Source organism: Pyxicephalus adspersus, chromosome 4, assembly GCF_032062135.1.
Source record: "Pyxicephalus adspersus chromosome 4, UCB_Pads_2.0, whole genome shotgun sequence".
Taxonomy (NCBI): domain Eukaryota; kingdom Metazoa; phylum Chordata; class Amphibia; order Anura; family Pyxicephalidae; genus Pyxicephalus; species Pyxicephalus adspersus.
In genome coordinates, this window is record NC_092861.1 from 129438233 (window position 1) to 129456628 (window position 18396).

General features: G+C 37.3%; 1 protein-coding gene across 1 annotated transcript in view; it reads left to right on the forward strand.

The window, feature by feature from the left end:
• Positions 1–18396, forward strand: part of TASP1 (taspase 1) — a 78051-nt gene that overhangs the window by 47490 nt on the left and 12165 nt on the right. The window contains exon 10 of the mRNA XM_072410277.1: positions 8384–8494. Within this exon, the coding sequence (XP_072266378.1) occupies positions 8384–8494 (111 nt within the window). The remainder of the gene's footprint in view (positions 1–8383; positions 8495–18396) is intronic.

Below are 18396 nucleotides of genomic sequence, written 5' to 3' on the forward strand. Positions count from 1 at the left end.
ACTTTTACAGTATGTGTTTATGCTGAAGAAGGACTCATCGACACTTGACTGACATTATGAGGTCTTTAATACTAATGCTTTACACACCATAAAGAATACTTTTATTTTAGGCAATGTCCAGACTGGGAGTGAGGTTGCGGTGTGGTTGCGGTGTGGTTACTGCTGCTTCATGCCAGTGGATCTCTGCCTTAGGAGAGACGCTACAAGTATCTTCTACACACGTCAGCCCCGTAGAGAATAGGGTCACATGCTGTTTCATGCGGGGAAGAGGATTTCTTTTTAGAGAAAGCATGACACTTTGCCCTGAATGATCACAGGGTATCTTTGACAGTCTCTCAATGTTTTATATAAATGACATATTTAGCAGAACTTTACCTTTCACATAACCCTTTGTTGACGGGTAAGCTTTATATCCAATTTCCCAGCGCAATTAGCCTCTGTGAGGCAATACGCTAAAAGATGGGCAAACACAGGGAGATGGAGTTCATGATGAGAAAATAACAGAAAAAAGGGGAATAAGGTAGTTTTGACAACTGCTAAGCCACACTGCTGGTTGTATTTGGTACCCATCATGAATTCAGTGACTTTTTTAACAATAGCCTGTCATAGGAAACATTAGATCTGTCACATTACTGAGCTGATGTGCAGAAAATCTAGTTGTCTAAGTCTTATTTGGACCTTTTTACATTCAAATCACATACATAAAAAGAACACAGATGGGAAATTCTGACTTTTATCTAACTTTCCTGATCCTCATAGATTACTGTACACCTGTCTACAGTAGATTTTACAAAGTATTGTGAGGGTCATAAATCCTAATCCCAGAGGAACCTTTAGCTACCCAATTTCAAATACTGTTATAGGACTATAGAGGTGGTTTATTTCACACCATTTTAAAGTACATACTTTAGGTATACTTCATTCCTTTTTAACTCAGTTATCCCTTTTCCTTTCCATGCTCTGCTATCTTGGATGAGCTGTAAAAACCTGATACTGTCTTTATTCAGTGACAGATGTTAACAAAAAGTGTTCTTTGCCACATTGCTTTAGTTCAAAAATTTTACTGAAAAGTTGCTGAGTAAGCAGAAATTTCTCTGTAGTATCTAAGATCTCCATCAGAGCTTAAATCTATACAGAGGAATGCAGGGCCAACTTCTTCTAGCATAACCTGACTCAGGAGAAAGTAAGAAACGGCTTGGAGCTGATGTCAGATTTCCAAAGTCTTCGGCATATGGCTCCCAGAAATAAGACTGGATTTCATTTATTTCTTTCGTTCATCAGAAGTTTCTTTCATGTTCTGTAATTGAAAGCGTGTGTGTTCCAGTGTACAGCCTTGGATATGTATGCCCTCTGGCACTCCTGTTTCTAATTTCCTGAGTTAAAAGCAGAGTCCTTCAAAAGAAGAGGAGAACTACGATAATTTCTCCCTGACATGCTGCTTTAGGCCCTACTCCAGAAGAGTCGTCTTCTGTTAGGCCACTGCCGGACCATCATCAGTGGAGCTAATCCACATATAAAGAGGGCGGCATTGCTTTCTTTACTGCCTCAACCAGGCCTATATTCCATTGTGCTAGTAATTTTAATTCTGTTGTTGGCTTTCAAAATAATATGTGGGCTGTGTCTCATAGTATGCTGCCTTTTGAACCTTTTGTTGTGGCTCCTCTATACTCGACTAATATACCAGCGGTTAGAATATTATGCTTTACAGTTCTTGTAATGTGGCTTTAACCATTCCTGAAGTTAAAAAAAGAGGCCATGTTATAGAGAATTTCATGTAAATAGGCCACGCTTCGCTTCATCATAGCTGAAGGTCAGTATTTTACTCTTTTTGTAACACTAGATAATGATGGAATCATTTATAGTGATTTGTAGATTTTCCTGTGTGTAAGTTTATATCTATGTACACTCCCCACACCCCCATCATTTTTTTCTGTGTCAAACTGAAATGTCAGCTATCTAATAAATGATTAAATGTTCTCATTAATACTCCTTGTATGAAGTCCTTTATATACCTGCATCATTCATAATGTTTTGTATTTAGCAAAATTGTTGTGTGTGTGCACCCGTACCCTTTCATTTCGGTGGTGTGTGTGTGTGTGTATATATATATATATATATATATATATATATATAAAATATTTCCTGTCTATCATTATAGTATGTACACCTGTTCAACTGCTTTTTAAATATCATCCAATCTAATGGCAGAAACAGAATGCATTTAGGCATGTAGATGTTATAAAGGAGACCTTCTGATATTGAAATCATCCATCAGAATGGGAAAAGGGAAAAAGTGATTTTAGTGACAATTACAATGAGTAATAACGCCTTGTTGATGCCAGTGGAGAATGGCCTGACAGGTTCAAGCTGGTAGAAAGACAACAGTAACCACTTGTTACAACTGAGATGTGCAGAAGAGCATCAACATGCCATATCCTGAAGCAGATGGGCTACAGCAGCACACCAGCGGCCACCCGTCAACTAAGAACAGTTACCTGAGGCTACAATTTGGCAATCACCAAAACTGAACAAGAGAAGATTGGAAGAACTTTGGTCCAATGGGTTTTGATCTTTGATGTGATATACAGATGGTAGGGTCAGAATATGGAATCAACAACATGAAATCATGGACCATCATGCCTAGTATCAACGATTCAGGCTGGTGGTGGCTGTGTTATTTTTCCTAAATGAAAAAAAAAACAGCTTCACTTCAGCAGAATAAATCAAATCCGGTATTTACTCCAGATCCCAGTACTGCTTCCTGCAGCTTAGATCTGGGTAGTCATCAGTAATTTCAATATACTTTATCTCTTTGTTCGAATTGCCAGTCTTTCTGAGGTGAGGAGCAGTGGTCCCTAATAATTAGATAAGCCTGATAAGTAATTTACAATGCCAACATGTACCCAGGTCAAAACTACAAGGAAAGGATGGATTTGCCGATATCTGTTACATTATCTGAAATGATTGATTAAAAAAAACTATAGGTCATTATTTGACGTGTTTTGCATTCAAGAAGACCTAAGAATATTCTTGGGAGTCTGAAAGTTCTGTAAATTGGGTATTAGGAAGTCCAAAATGTTCACATGGTCTTTTTTTCCAGTGTGCTAAGTCAGACAAATTATACATTAATTATGTTATAAAATGTATAAAAATTATTTATAAAATGTATTATGTTAAAAAAGCAAAATGTAAAAATGTCCCCTCCGTTTACCACCAAAGATGGTGAAGAGGTAAGGGTTGCATGGTCTGATGACTCTAAAAGCTATTCTGGTTATTTTGTTGCTATCAGTAATGCCACCCATTGCAAAAATGTGCAGATTAAAGGAATACCCTTGTCCTTACACTTGGGTAAAAGAATAACAGTTCTTTTTTATACATTATAGTATAATATTAAATATCAAATTTTCTAGGTAGGCACGCAAGTTATTTACAAGCTTGGAATTCTAACACTGGTGGGGGGGGGGTATAGTTAAGCTAAATAGATAGAATATAGCAGAATCATGTTTAAGAATCACTGCTGTAATGGCAGCTGTATGTAATCATTAATGTGTGTGTGTGTGTGTATGTGTATATATATATATATATATATATCCCCATAAAACAGCTTGATTATTTGTCAAGTAGATGGAGGGCTTGGTGTTAAGACAATAGAGCCACCAGTGTATGATCTGTAGCCATCTGGTTTTGTGTTCTCATTATAATTGATATGTTCCATACTTGGATGCTATGGACTTTGTGCATGCATGTCATCACATGGATTGTATATTTCAAAGTACAGATTATATCTCTGCATACTGCTCCTGTATTTGGCAGTTTGCACCTTAATTGTTTCCAGCTTTACTGAATAGTGGAAAAGTGAAAGGCTATATAAAATGTTGGTTCCACACTCTAGAACAAATTAATGTTATAAAACACAGTAGTACAAGCAGAGTAGTAGACAGAAGTTTGTATATATTTATGTATTTATTTAAACTCACTCTTACAAAAGTGACAAACAACAAAAAGTAATTGCTATATTAAAACACCACATCCCCAACAAATAATACAAACAACAAGAAAAAAGAAAAATGTGATTTTTAAGGTGAAAATAAAATTCTTATTTGTAACTTTTATTATGATTTTACAGACAACAAAATAGTTGCAAGGTGTGAACAATGAGTCAAAAAACACAATACTGTGCCAGGCACAATTATTCACAGTGATCCAGATTTGTACAAACAGCTATGATGAATCACTTAGCAAGATCATTAAAGATTCTTCTTTTATGGTTATTCGATTGCTCACCGCATTTCGTATGAAGGCAAACCAAAGAATGGGATTGTAATACCTTGCATAGTAGCACCCTAACAAATTAGTCAGCATTTCATGTGGGTCTTGATACACTGATCAGTCCGATCATAACACCAAGCCAATGGCACGTGTTTATCATGAAAGCGATATCTGTATGTATCATCGCTGCTTGCTTGCTGTAAGTGATTGTAAATACCATTGAGAACAAACAAAGTGTATTGGTTAAAAATAGTTTTAACTATTTAAAAATAAATAATAATAAATACTTTTTGAATTACTTTTTTGTGTAATATACACTAACTGGCATAAGTGCATTGATTTATTCACTGAAGGATTTTTTTGTCATGGTTTCTAGTACAATTTACTGACTAAAATTCTTTGACTTATCTTCACTATGCTATAATTGTATAATAGCAAACAAAAAATACATTTTTTCGAGTTGTTTTTTTTTTCTTCTGTTTTTTCTTCTGTGGGGCCCAACAACAATGTATATTTTTCCAAATACATATTTTTGCTATGGCCTTTTCACATCGCAACTCTGGCCAGAAATGCCCAAATAAACTTTTTGTATTTATTCCAAATATGCAACATTAAAAATAAATATTTAGAAATTCATACAGCAAGAATTGCATGTGTTTGGAAAAATAAAGAAATTGGAAAGTTAGTATGGGAAGAATAATATTTTTCAAATTTTCTCATATGCAAAAAATGTATTTCTACGTTTGTAATATTTGAACAATATAAATTTAACCAAGGTTTCAACCCTTCCCACTCTATCCAAAATGGGTTTGAGATGGACAAAACTTTTTTGCCTAGATGCCTTAGATGTGATGTGAAAATTGTACTGCTGTATTTGTCTTTTTTTTGAGGATTTTAACTATATTCCTCATCCTGATGATAGTAACTACACTTTAAAGCAGCTGTTGCCGTTGGTCCGCAAGAAAAGTTTGGTGGTCCACGGCTCTGGCCAGTGCGCTCCCCCCCAGGGTCAGAAGAAGGACCCCGCTGAGGGGGTCAGAGCCACAGATCCTGTCCCCCCGTACGGATCTCAGGCTCAGACCTTCCATGGGAGTGTGGGTTGGTTCTGGCATCATGATGTCACTCAGGGGGAAATTTCTTTAGTGATCTCTGGGTCCAAAAAGGCTGGCGACCACTGCTTTAAGGTATAACACAAATATATTGACATTTCTACATTCACTATAAGCTGGAATGTATTTAATGTTGCAGTTTGTATTGTTGTCACCTGTCTGTTTGACATCATTTGGATTACTGTATCGAGTTCTAGAAACCTTACTTCCAAAAAGATAATGTTATGTCAGAACGAATTTAGGGCAACAAAAATGTCATGAAGGATAAAACATATCAGGACCGACTGTAGTAACTTAATATTTACAGCCTTGAGGAAAGAAAGGAAAGAGGAAACATGAATAAAACCTTTTAATAGATTTAAGGGTGTGAATAAGGTTCAGATGGAGAATATTTTCAATGTAAAGCTAAGATCAAGAACACAGGGGCATGACCTTCAATCTAGCAGGAAGTTTTTAAAACTAACCTTAGAAAATATTGTTTTACAGAAATGTAGTTGTTACTTTAAACAGGCTTCCAGCAGAAGAAACTGAACTAAACATGTCTAGGATATTTACAAACCATAGAAGTACAACTTCTATAGTTTTGCATATCTGGACATAATAAAAAGATCATCTTAACACTTAGCCGTGTTTGAAAAAATAAGTACACTCCAACAACTCCAGGAGCAGGTAGTTGCTGCTAATTAAATGCATAGGATTAGTTAGAAAAAGATTGAACAAGTATGGCTTGTTTGAAAGGGTTGCCAGGAAAAAGACTCTTCTAAAGAGAAAACTGCAGTACTGTTTGTATCCAAACAAACAACAAAACTTTTGAAACCATGTCCTTTGAATGGATCTAACCAAAGTGGAGATGTTTGGCCTAATGCCCACTGCCACACATATGTTGGTGGAGGTGTGATGATTTGCTCTTGATTTGCAGTCACAGGACTTGGACATCCTGCAGCTTTTGAGTTGACTATGAGCTCCTCTGCAAACCAGAGAGTCAAACGTGCGACAGCTTGGCCAAAGTTGGTTCATGGAAAAGAACAACTTTTCATTTTGATTCTGCACGTTGTACCTCATATCAGTATTAGAACATTACTATTTTTAAAGAAAATTTGACATTTTAAGGACACCAAACATTAACAATCGAGTCAACAGTTATGTTAAAATATCAATATTATTTACAAGAATAAAACAAGTATACAAAAACAACAGTATAAATACGACTTTGTGTTTTGGGGTTGTCTCGAGGGATGCCTGGCGTCCCTAGCATGAGGCCGACTGAAACTGCATCGGAGACAGCTCACAGTAGAGGAGGGGGAACTTTGCTGTTGGTGGGAAGCTAGCCCCTTGGCAGAATGTTTTAGAAGGTCATGTAAGCAGAGTTTGGACACAAGTTTTTTCATCTGCCAACAAAAGACACTATGTGCTAATAAATTAATTGATTGTTATTGGAACAGGCAGATAAATAAATTTACTAGGCTAAATGGCAAACATTTAGTTAAAAATTAGAACATTTTCCCAACACAGTATTTATGTCATTTGCAAACATTTGGCATTTTCCCCAAGATGTAACTGTCACAGTCTGTGGATTAAATGTTACCACATAAGTTTGATTTTTATTAACGCAGTCAAATTAAAAATGCTTGCCTTTCAACACTACATTGCGACACACACAGGAAAAAAACTATTCAGCTTGCATAAACTGTTAGCATAATACTAAGTTAAGATTATTATTATTATTAAACAGGATTTATATAGCGCCAACATATTACGCAGCGCTGTACATTAAATAGGGATTGCAAATGACAGACTAATACAGACAGTGATACAGGAGGAGAGGACCCTGCCCCGAAGAGCTTACAATCTAGTAGGGATAACGTTGGGCGCATGGTACATTTTTTTGTACAGGTGTGGGATCACTAAGAGTCCAAATTACATGTCATAGTTGAAATAACTAAACACAAAAACATCGCAGAACTTCTATGAGTGCCTAATCACATTCTTCACCCAATTCTTTAAAAGCTTTAGTTGAAGACATGTGAATGCAAAACTTACATTCCTGATGCTTTTACTATTGGACAAAGCTCCAAAAGCTCTATCCCATTTTACATACTAAGAAGAACTGTTATGACATCACTTGTGACATAATTTTAGCTCCAAAGTAAACAAAGCTTTATGTAAAAACCAAATTGAAGTTCAGTGGGGAACAACTGCATATTTAATCGTTCATCAGTGCTCTCAGGAACATGCTTTGCACAGGAGGAATCGGAGTGCTGTAAAAATACTTGTTAATCTTACTATATAACTACGCTCAATGTAAGCAGTGTGGCATATCTTAAATGAGTAGGACTTTACAAGGTTACCAGAGTGTTACCTATAGTACTGATAGTTATAATTAAAGTCCATCATTACTGGCCATTTGATAGGTGTTCTATATTACAGTATTTTGAAGTTTGCACGCTTTGATTTATTCTCCCTCTGTTATAGCTTTCATAGCAGATCTTCTCATCAGGGCTATGGAGTTGGAAGCAATTTTTGTGTACCTGGAGTTAGTGTCCACAAAAATGTACCTATTCAGACTTCATGACCCTGCTCATCGCACAGAGAATGGAGGACCTGTTCATTTCCCTCCCTAGTGACTCATTTATGTTCTGGGGACTGGTGGAATTGCAGAGAGTTGTGCTGGTAGTTTTTATATAGTTGTGAGCAATTTGAGTATGCTGCAATGAAACACTCCAGAAGAGATAAATTGGTATATTTGTTGATGCATTCTCATTCCTTATTTAATTCTATTGATTTGTTGCACATCTTGCAAAGAAATGGGTAATTGTGCCTGCAACCTCATTCTTTCAAATAATAAAATGTCATATTGTTTTGAGTAGATTTGAGTTGTTACTAACCCTTTACCATAATTTAGATGAACTACCAATTTATTAACGTTACAACTTTCAGAGAGTTCACAATGGATATTTCTAGACAGTGTATTGACATGTATTTACTTTACTTCTTTTTAATTGCAGGCTGTGGTGAGCACCTTGTTAGGACCATACTTGCCAGGGAGTGTTCCCTTGCACTGCAGGCAGAAGATGCGCATCAAGCTTTGCTAGAGTCTATGCAAAACAAATTTATTGGTAAGTCTGTATTTCAGCAGCACAGTGGCTTTGTAGTCTTTAGTTTCAACCGCTTGGGTTGTACATTTAGATACGAAAAAACAACTTTGTTTGCATGGAGCTTGAACGTTCTCTGTATATATGCTGGTTTACCTGTTATGCTCTGCTTTCCTCAATCTCAGTCTTTGATTGGAGACATCAAGGTATTTAATAGGCCACTTGCGGCCATTGTTTTTCTTTCTTAAGGGAGCAAACCCTTGTAAGTCTGTAAATTAAATGTAAACTTGGAATGTTCTGCAACTTACTAAGAGTATACTTTTTTACTAATTTTAATTTTTTAAAAGCAATTGAATTTCACCCAGACTATGCTGTATAATTACATGCAATGCAATGGTTTGCTAAGGTAATACCATAATTCTTCCCTGATGCCAGCTAGATTTCTGTCAAAAGTTAGGAAGGGGTTGGGATGATCCAAATTGTTCTGCTAATAGTGGAAAATACCTTGTACATCAATTTTGGCAAATAGTACATTTCCCCCTATGCCCAGTTATTTTAATTTCAGTATATGGTGCCATTTAGACTTCATGGTTCACATTTGAGGTGAGGTTGAGGTGTGTTTACTGGTTGCTTATGCCAGGAACCGCTGCCTCTCGGAAGACACTAGCATCTCCCTGCAGCAGGGAATGAATGGGGGCAGCAGCCTGCTTACTGCTACCAGCTGTCAAAGGTGCAGATGCTGATTCTTTAAGAACCATTGTTGTGGTGCAAGTCTTCGAGCCACTGGCACTGTGTTGGATGGAGGAGTGGTCTGAACCATAATAAACATGGTTACATTTAAAGTGCATGTCCAGCAAAGGCCTTTTGCATACAGTTTGTAAGGTTTTCATTAGAGGTATTCATGCATCATCCTTAGTGATATTTTTAGCCAACTAAAAAAAGTATGTTTTGGCTAGACATATTAATACATTAATACAAATTTGAAGTGTAAAATACATACCCAATTCTATATTGTCCGCACACAGCATCAGCACCTTACAGTCACAAACTAAATGATAAAAATAAATAGTAAATACAAATTTATATAGACAGTTGCAGTTATATGCAAATTTTATACTTTTCTGTAAAAGCATTATTAGGCTTTGGCCTGCACCCTTATTGATCCTTCGAAGTGTTGGATGGACTCTTTGACCAATAGAGAGGTTTAGGGGGACAGGGCCAAGCTCAGTTGGGCAAGAACAGTCCAGATTTACAAAAAAGTAATCGGATTGTAACTCTGGATTTACTGATAGTAACTATTTTTTTAAGCATATGTTTTGCTTCAGTTTCATTGTCAGGTTTGCTGTATCTGTAAGTGTATAATTTTTTTCATGCTTTTATGGCATAAATTAAGTTACTTTATGCAAGTCTTCATATAGGGTGTACTTGCAATCCCAACGGCTTTACCAACTTTTTTTTTCTCTGTGAAGCAAATAAATAAATGTGACTTATGAAGTGAAGGATTTGTGAATATTTTCTGAGAAGCCCGTTCTTTTCACATATGCCTGCCAGATAAAAAAGACTTTCTTCCAGCTTGCTAAGAAATTTGTTTATAGCTTAGCTCTGGATAGTATCCTGTGTGTAAAAGGGTAATTTTATCTATTCAAAAATAGCAAAACAAGCATTTGATGTATCAGGCATAAATCTGATTGGTGATGTGGTTTCCCGTTACCCCGTTTTCCCCTCCTAGGAATAAGCAGGATAAAACAAGTGTGCTTAGTATGTGAAAGAAATCAAAATTGACTTGGACAGTTCTCTCTGACAGTGAGCAGATGCAGCTATTTACAATCCAAACTAAGATTTACATAAGTGTATTTAAACAGATAATTAAACCAGCCGCATGGCTTTTGTACAAGTTACACATATTGTGCAGTTGTATAAAAGAGGAAAATGTGAGTGTCCACAAATTGCCAGTATGGAATTCCATCATGTATGTAACAGTTTTGCTCAAATTATGCTGACACAATAATACTTGGGGCATATGGTGTCCTTTTTTCTCTCTGAAAATTACATGTATTACTCTGTACCTGCTTTTGTAAGCATAATACTTTGGAGAGGTGGAAAGTTCAGTTCTGTCTTTCTTTCCTTTTGCCTGGACCAGAATACTAAGGAACTTCCAGAAAAGATGTAAGCTGGAGGAAGTGGTTGCCTCATTTAGAAAAAAGGAAAAAGTGACCTTTACAATCTAAGACAAACTGCTGAATCTGTCCACTATTTTCAAGTTAAAGTATAATGTCTATTCAGCAACTCCATATCTTGCATATCTTGCATTTTTATTGCAGTGTTAACCTAAACATAGTTTCTGATGTCCCTTTGCTTGTTCCATGGACATTTGCCTAAATTTTACTTCATAGAAATAGATAGTCAGTATAAAGATTCCTCTTTATAGGTTATTTCCACCAGTCCATCTGATTGATGTAAAACTTTTGTTGCAGAGCTACTGCAGGTATTGCACACATGCGTGTGTGTATGGGGGAGGGGGATATATAACATTTTCATCTAGCATTTGTAAACTGCTCATACATGTCCAGTATAAGGTCAGTAATGCCTACTCTGTATCCTTCTCACACGCACCTTTCCTACAGGGTTTTCCACAGGCCCCCCTCAGGCCGACTGATATCCTTTCCCTATGTTCCTCTCTTGGGGAAGCTGTAAAAAAAGACTGAAGCTCACTGACACAAAATGGTTTAGCTAATCCATTTATTGTGGTATTGGTCATTAATGAATGAAACATTTGTATTACCAAGTAGGAATTGACATATCTTATTAATATATTTGGTAACAGTGTCCCTGAAATTATCAGAACAAATTCCATGGCATAGTGTTACTTGGCAAGGCATTGGGTCATTTTTAGAATTTGTTCATTAAGTACTGTCTGGCAACTACTGTTAAAAAATGAAATCACAGAAATAGATGTGCAGTCAGATAGTCATTCTACAAACAACCTTTATTTCCAAATTCTTACTCCTATTTCCTATTATAGCAGTTTGTGCAGGGTGTTAAAATATGACCGTGCTTGACCTGCCACATTCCCCCACATAGGAGAACCGCCCCAAATTTTACAAACAATATACCGAGGCTTTGGCCCCGTTCATGACTAGGGTGTTTTCATCTATATCTAATGAAAATGCTTTCCCTACTCAAAGTCTAGAGGCGCATATCACAGTCATTCCTAAGCCAGGCAAAGATCATTCACTGTGTTCAAATTATAGACCAATTTCTTTAATTAATGTGGACGCCAAACTTTTCTCTAAATTAATTGCTAACCGATTGTCTTTATATCTACCGGATCTGATCCATATGGATCAGGTCGGTTTTATCCATGGTCGGGAGGCCAGAGACAATACACTCAAAACATTACTAATTACCCATGCCGCCAAACTATTTACAATCCCGACATGTCTATTGTCGGTAGATGCAGAGAAGGCCTTTGACAGAGTGAATTGGGAATTTATGTACCAGGCGTTACGCCAGATAGGACTAGGCCCCTTGATGATGGCTAGAATAGCCGCGTTATACTCCGCTCCTACAGCCCGGGTGAGGGTTAATGGGGACCTGTCGGAGCCGTTTCCTATAGTTAACGGCACTAGACAGGGCTGCCCATTGTCTCCCCTTCTATATGCTATAGTAATGGAACATTTGGCGGTGGCTCTAAGAGCAAATGAGAATATACAAGGGATAAAGTTTGGTCAACGCCATTATAAGATATCCTTATTTGCTGATGATCTCCTGATGTATATTTCCTCCCCACAAACTTCTATGCCAGCGATCTTGGAGGAGTTTGAAAAATTTGGGATGTTGAGTAATTTTAAAGTAAATTTCGACAAATCTGAGATACTAAATGTATCACTCTCTCCTCTCCAGGTCCAATACATTAGGACTCATACACAATTTAGGGTTTGTACCGAGAAACTCAAATACTTAGGGGTCTTTATAACGGCTGATCCAGATAAATTGTTCAGCTATAATTACGATCCTGTGCTGGATAAAATAAAAGTGGAGTTGGGGAGGTATAATCTTTTACCCCTATCTTGGTTCGCTAGGATTAATACCCTCAAAATGGATGTTTTACCTAAACTACTCTATGTCTTCCAGACTATCCCGATCCATCTATCACAGGCCTTTCTAGGTAAAATACAGCAGTTGTGCAGAAAGTTCTTGTGGACTTCGAAACGCCCCAGAATAGCTCTTAGATATCTTACTAGACCTAAAACATTGGGCGGGGCAGGAGTCCCGGATATCAGATGCTACTACAGAGCGGCCTTGTTGACCAGGGTGGTAGACTGGTTCCATAATAGGGACCGGAAGAGCTGGGTAGGGTTAGAGTATATTCTATCCCCTGTTGACCTCCGTTCCTTGTTGTGGATAGACAGATCTAGGCTTCCTACACTCCGTTCTCTCCCAAAGGTTACTCTTGATCTTTTAAGGGAGTGGGACGTTTTAGTTAGGGGGGGCCATGTGTCCTCTAAAACAGGACCGATGACCCCCCTGTTTGATAATCCCTCATTTGATCCCGCAATGCATGTAGACAAATTTTTATCCTGGACGGCTGAGGAACATAGACAGATTTGTAATGTATTACAGAATGGGAGGGTTCCGCCCCTCTCCTCTTTAGACGCCGAGGTGCAGCGGATGCCGAACGCTTGGTTTTTATATCGCCAATTATCCTCTTTTGTAGCTCAGTTTTTAACCTCTTATCCAATGCTGAGGAGCCTAACAACATTTGAATTATTACTACGATCTGAAAATAGGCCGACTCCTCATGTTATCTCTCAAGTGTATGGGATATTAATTGGGTTGCCTGCTGCCAGGGCTCCCACCTTTACGAGCTATTGGGAGAAAGAATTGGGAGTAATTATTTCACCTCTGGAGTGGGAAAAGGCGTTTGTGTTAACACATAAAATGGCTCTCCCATGTAAGGGCCAGAACAATTATACCTCGCAAATGGAAACAACCCCAGGCACCCACTATGAGAGAGTGGCTGGTGGAAATGGAAAAGATTCAATATTTGGAAAGATTGATAGCTGAGGATGAGGATAAGTTGGAGCAATATAGGCTGACTTGGTTGGCTTGGGACTGGTTTAAGGAATCTCCTCAATTTACATCAATGTGGTAATAAACCTTGCGGAGTGTTGGAGTGCTGTAAACCTTGCTGGGCGTAGGTCACACTGCACTTAGGAACTGTTTCTATGGAAGGCCCCCACCCATTGCCCTGCCCCAAACCTGTCCCTGGGCTAAATGTCTTGCCATAATTTTTAGTGGGCATCAATGCTGACATTCCCGGGTGCCACTGGGAGTTGCTGCAAGGTACTAGAAAAATTGATGTCCTGACATTCGATAGGATTTCTAATCCAGGCAATACAAGAAGCTAAGTTATGGGAGTTCCCCCTCCATGTTATTCTATACTGTTTCCCCTTTTTGTTTTGCTTAATTTTGTGGAGGATCCCATTTTACCTTTATGTTTGCTATGTTTAAGATATTGTTATATGGTTTGTATTAGTATCTCATAATCGCGAGCCGTTAGGCTCTAGATCTCTGTATATGTTATTTTCTATACAAGCTAAAAAATACCACAGTCAACTATTTGTACAAAAATACTGAAAGTATGTTTAAGCCATGTTGTATACCAACCATAGGTTATTTATTGTATTCCTTTGGATTGTTCTCGGTTAATATTCAATGTATGTCCACTGTGTATGTTTTCGGTATTGTTGACTATGTTGTACATGTTTGAAAAACCAATAAAAACGATTGACACAAAAATATGACCGTGCAGTCTTCCAGGCTCCAGAATTACCCAGCACACTCAGTAATCAGCAGTCGGCAACAAAACGGATCTAGCATGACCCTTATACAAGTTTGTATAAGGAAATTAAACTGCACCAGCATAGAGCACTAGAGTGAAAAAACTGGAAGCATTAGTTTTTTGAATAAGAGGCATATTCAAGCAAAAAGCTGCCACAAATCATAACACAATAAGGTACATGCAACTTTGGGTTTTATAATATTTTTCTATAATCAGCATTAAACTCCTTCCTGCAAGCAATACCCATAACCATGGCTTTAATTCAATCAGAACTTTGTACTTTTAGTTAGTGTAGTTCACATTAAAATCAAAACTATATGTATAGGTTTAGATTACTTATAGTACATAGATAACTTTGCAAGCTTCTATCTTTACAGCTGAAATGTACGCAATTTTTACCCATTTAGAAACTCATGAAAGTTAACATCTTGGGTTGACTCCAGCAAAAGAGGGAATGGGTTGGGTAATATTAAGTTCTCACATAAAATACCATCTTGCTCTGTACTTGGAGGTGACTGTTTCTGGCTATTTCAGTCCATTCCTTCCATCCTATTTCAGGCCCATCTCTCAAGCTCTGTAAAAAGTTTGGGAATTTTTCCAAGAAGGCAGTGGGCCTGGTTTATGCACTTGGAGCTTTCTAATCTGCAGGTGATGGACAAACCAATGGCAGATGTGAATTTTTTTTTTATATATTATCATTTTACCGCCAACCCATCTAGAACTAAAAATAAGACATGGCATAATTAGATTTCTGAAAACACATTTGTTAAGCATTAATACTCTGGCCCGTCATCTGTCGAGTGGTTAATCGAACAGTGAAATGATGGGAAATTAAGGGAAGTTGTGTACACACGGTAATATCCAAAAATCTTCAGATTACAAATGGGGATGTGTTAGTGATCAGTTCTTTTAAAACATGGCCAAGTTTGTGGACTGTGGAGATGCCATAAATATTTGTGTTTTAATGCTTTCTTAAAAACTTGGATAGATGATGACAAAATAAAATATTGTTTATGAAATTAGGATAAATCATGACTGGTTGTTTTTCATATGGCCTGATTTTTTAAAGCTCTCCAAGGCTGGAGAAGATACACTCAGTGAACCTGGGTGATCCAGCACACCAAATAGCAAATTACTTTCAGGTTTGTTGGATCACCCAGATTCACTGAGGAAAGTGTATTTTCTCAAACCTTGGAGAGCTTTATTAAATCAGGCCCATAGTATATAAGTGATGTCACAATATGTAAATGATTGCAAAATTTTGTATGCCTTGTGCCGCAGACTTGGAAAGCAGATATTATTAACAGTAAATTTATACGGTATTTGAGAAACGTTATCTGTTCATATATAGTAGGTTACTGTAGATTTTTTTAGGTAGTCTAATAAAATGTCCACATCTATGCATGCACATATTAGACAGGAGTGAGTGGTATATATAGAATACAGATTTCTGCTACCTGTTGCTTTGCAGAACAGAAGGTCGTTGACTTATCTGTTGCATTAGAAGGCACCATAGACTGAGGGTGCTTTAGGAACATAAGAATATCATAAGCTATCTGATTATGGTTCAGGAATTACGTGTCTGTAGGTCTTCCCTTATTCTCCCTTGCTTTCAACTTTCTTTTCAATTATGTGCCCCATAATTCACCTGCCCAATGCAAGAACTTTAGAATGCAAGGCTTTATGTCAAGACTAGGCTTAGGATCCAAGGTGCTCAACAAGGATAAAGTTCCTATGTCTGAGCCGTGTCACTCAATGGTCAAATACCAGAACCTAACTGGGCAATAGAATCCATGGCATTTGGCAGTATTGACCTTGCCATAGAAATGTTTTTGACTAGGTCAGGTTTATTTTAAGAATTACCATTCATCTAATTTTAGAGAGCTATAGAGTGTCCATAAATTGTTGAAACCTGCTGACAACTTAAAGTACCAATGCAATACTCACTAAAAAGTTCCTAAAGGCTACCCTAGGTCTAGTAATTGGTGGCAGATAAATTCCCACATACTATTCAACTTAGAAGTTTTTGCCACACCCTTAGAAGTGTATATTATAGCAGAAAACTATAGGGATCAAAGTTAAAAATTATTATTGTACATTAAGTACCAAATTTAACATATTTAGTACAAAATCACCTTCTGTGCTCTCTGTTTGTATACCTATTCAAATATAACGCTAAGGTAATGTAGAATTATAACCCATGGCACCCTTTTGGGTCACAGATTTATGTATTGGGTAAGTATAAATTGCAATACCTCTAAGACCTTTTATCAGCCATTATCCCCTGAAGAAGCACTATACCTATCTGCAAAACATGTTGGGGATATAGCTAATCAGCTTTATGAAGTTTGGAATTTGCAGAGGGTCATTTTGTACTAATTTTGTTACATGTTGTGTACTAATTGTAAATACAAATAATGATGAATATACAATGAATAATAAAGAATAAAAATGATGTAATAATAAAAAACTCATATTGTACTTTTGCCTAGAAATCCCTGCTTTGATACCTCAGCTTTGTTGAGGAGGGGTTGATCCCTATTTTTCTTCTGCTAGCCTAGGGAGTTAATTTTATGCACTGTTGACTTTAAAGTTCTATTTATTTCTCGGAGCTTGATAACTTGTTGCTTTTCTTCTCCTCAATAGAAATGAGAGGACTATGTTAACTGCATTTTTGTCATGGAAGTCAAATAGGGTGCAGATGCTGGCCCAGGCTCCTAGATAACTGGAAAACATTCTCCCCTCTGCAGCAGGCCCCTACCCATTTGGCATGAACTGGTGCTGTCATCTAATGTGTATTGCCTCAAAGTTCTCAAACTGTTCACCTTCCTTTTGTTGCCTTCAGTGGCCCTTTTTGAAGAGTTACTAAACCCAGAAGAGTGAAGCATTGGCCCCAAATACACAGAGATTTTGTAACAAATGTAGAAAGCTGCATGTGTTATATTCCATTTCTCAGATTACCACTCCCCCTAAGGAGAAGATGAATGACATTAAATGATGCTTCAGTCTAGAGTCTATGGTATATAAAGTAATGTAAATAGTTATTTTAATACATCCCAAAGTTAGAGAGTTATTAAGTATATGAGTTTTCCTTTTTTAAAACCACATCACAGTAATCGAACATCCAGAAATTACATTTACAGGCGCTTTTTAATTTACTGCATACCAGGACAAGAACTCAAGCCCATACTTGCTATCATCAAACCAGTCTTATCATACATGCCTGAAGTTATGGCTGGCTGCAATATGTTACCAAAACTTAAAACTTGCCTTTGATATTTAATATAAAATTAATGATTGTCACGAATACTGCACATAATAGGAAACTTGGTTGTTTAGAATTTGAAGACCTCAGCAAGACTAAAGGATATTTAAAGTAATCCTTTGGTGTGTCAAATAGATACTAAAACTTTAGCATTTTATGTTGTCTTTTAAGTTGAGATTTATAGCTGGGTTTAAAATGATTAGAGTGTGTTTAAAGGCAAACATTTTTTTTTTTATTTTAGATAAAATGTAGAGAAGATAATATTTCCGGCTTTTCCACTAGGGAGATTCGATCCCTTTATTTGTCCTGTTAACCACTGTCACTAAGGCTAAGAAAGTAAAAGAAAATCCAACATTTTGAGATATCAGAGCAATAGGTTAGGAAAGATCCGGCAATGGGACAGAGACACCTGTTTCAGGGACAGTTTTTAGGGAGGAAAATTTTGTTTACCATGGAAAGATTTCCTCTCCTTTCCTTTTGCATTTGGGACAGAAAGTGATTGGAGATATACCATTGCAGGGTGTGGACAACAAAAAAAACCTTGATGGGGGTTTTACTCTTCCCTGTTTTGTACAGACCTAATGAAAAACATTTTGCTGAGCATTCAATGTAGGATCAAGTTTATTCCAGTCTCCTCCTCTCTGCTCACCTGCACACCTAGGTGCACTCCTGACAATTACTGAAGCATACCTGCATACTATCACAGTGTGGATGACACCAACCCATGGGGTGCCAAAGAGGAAGTCCGGGCATGTGCCCCTGGTGCCAGTGATGGGGTTGAGTGCTAGCAGAATGTATTGGGTGCTATTGTACACT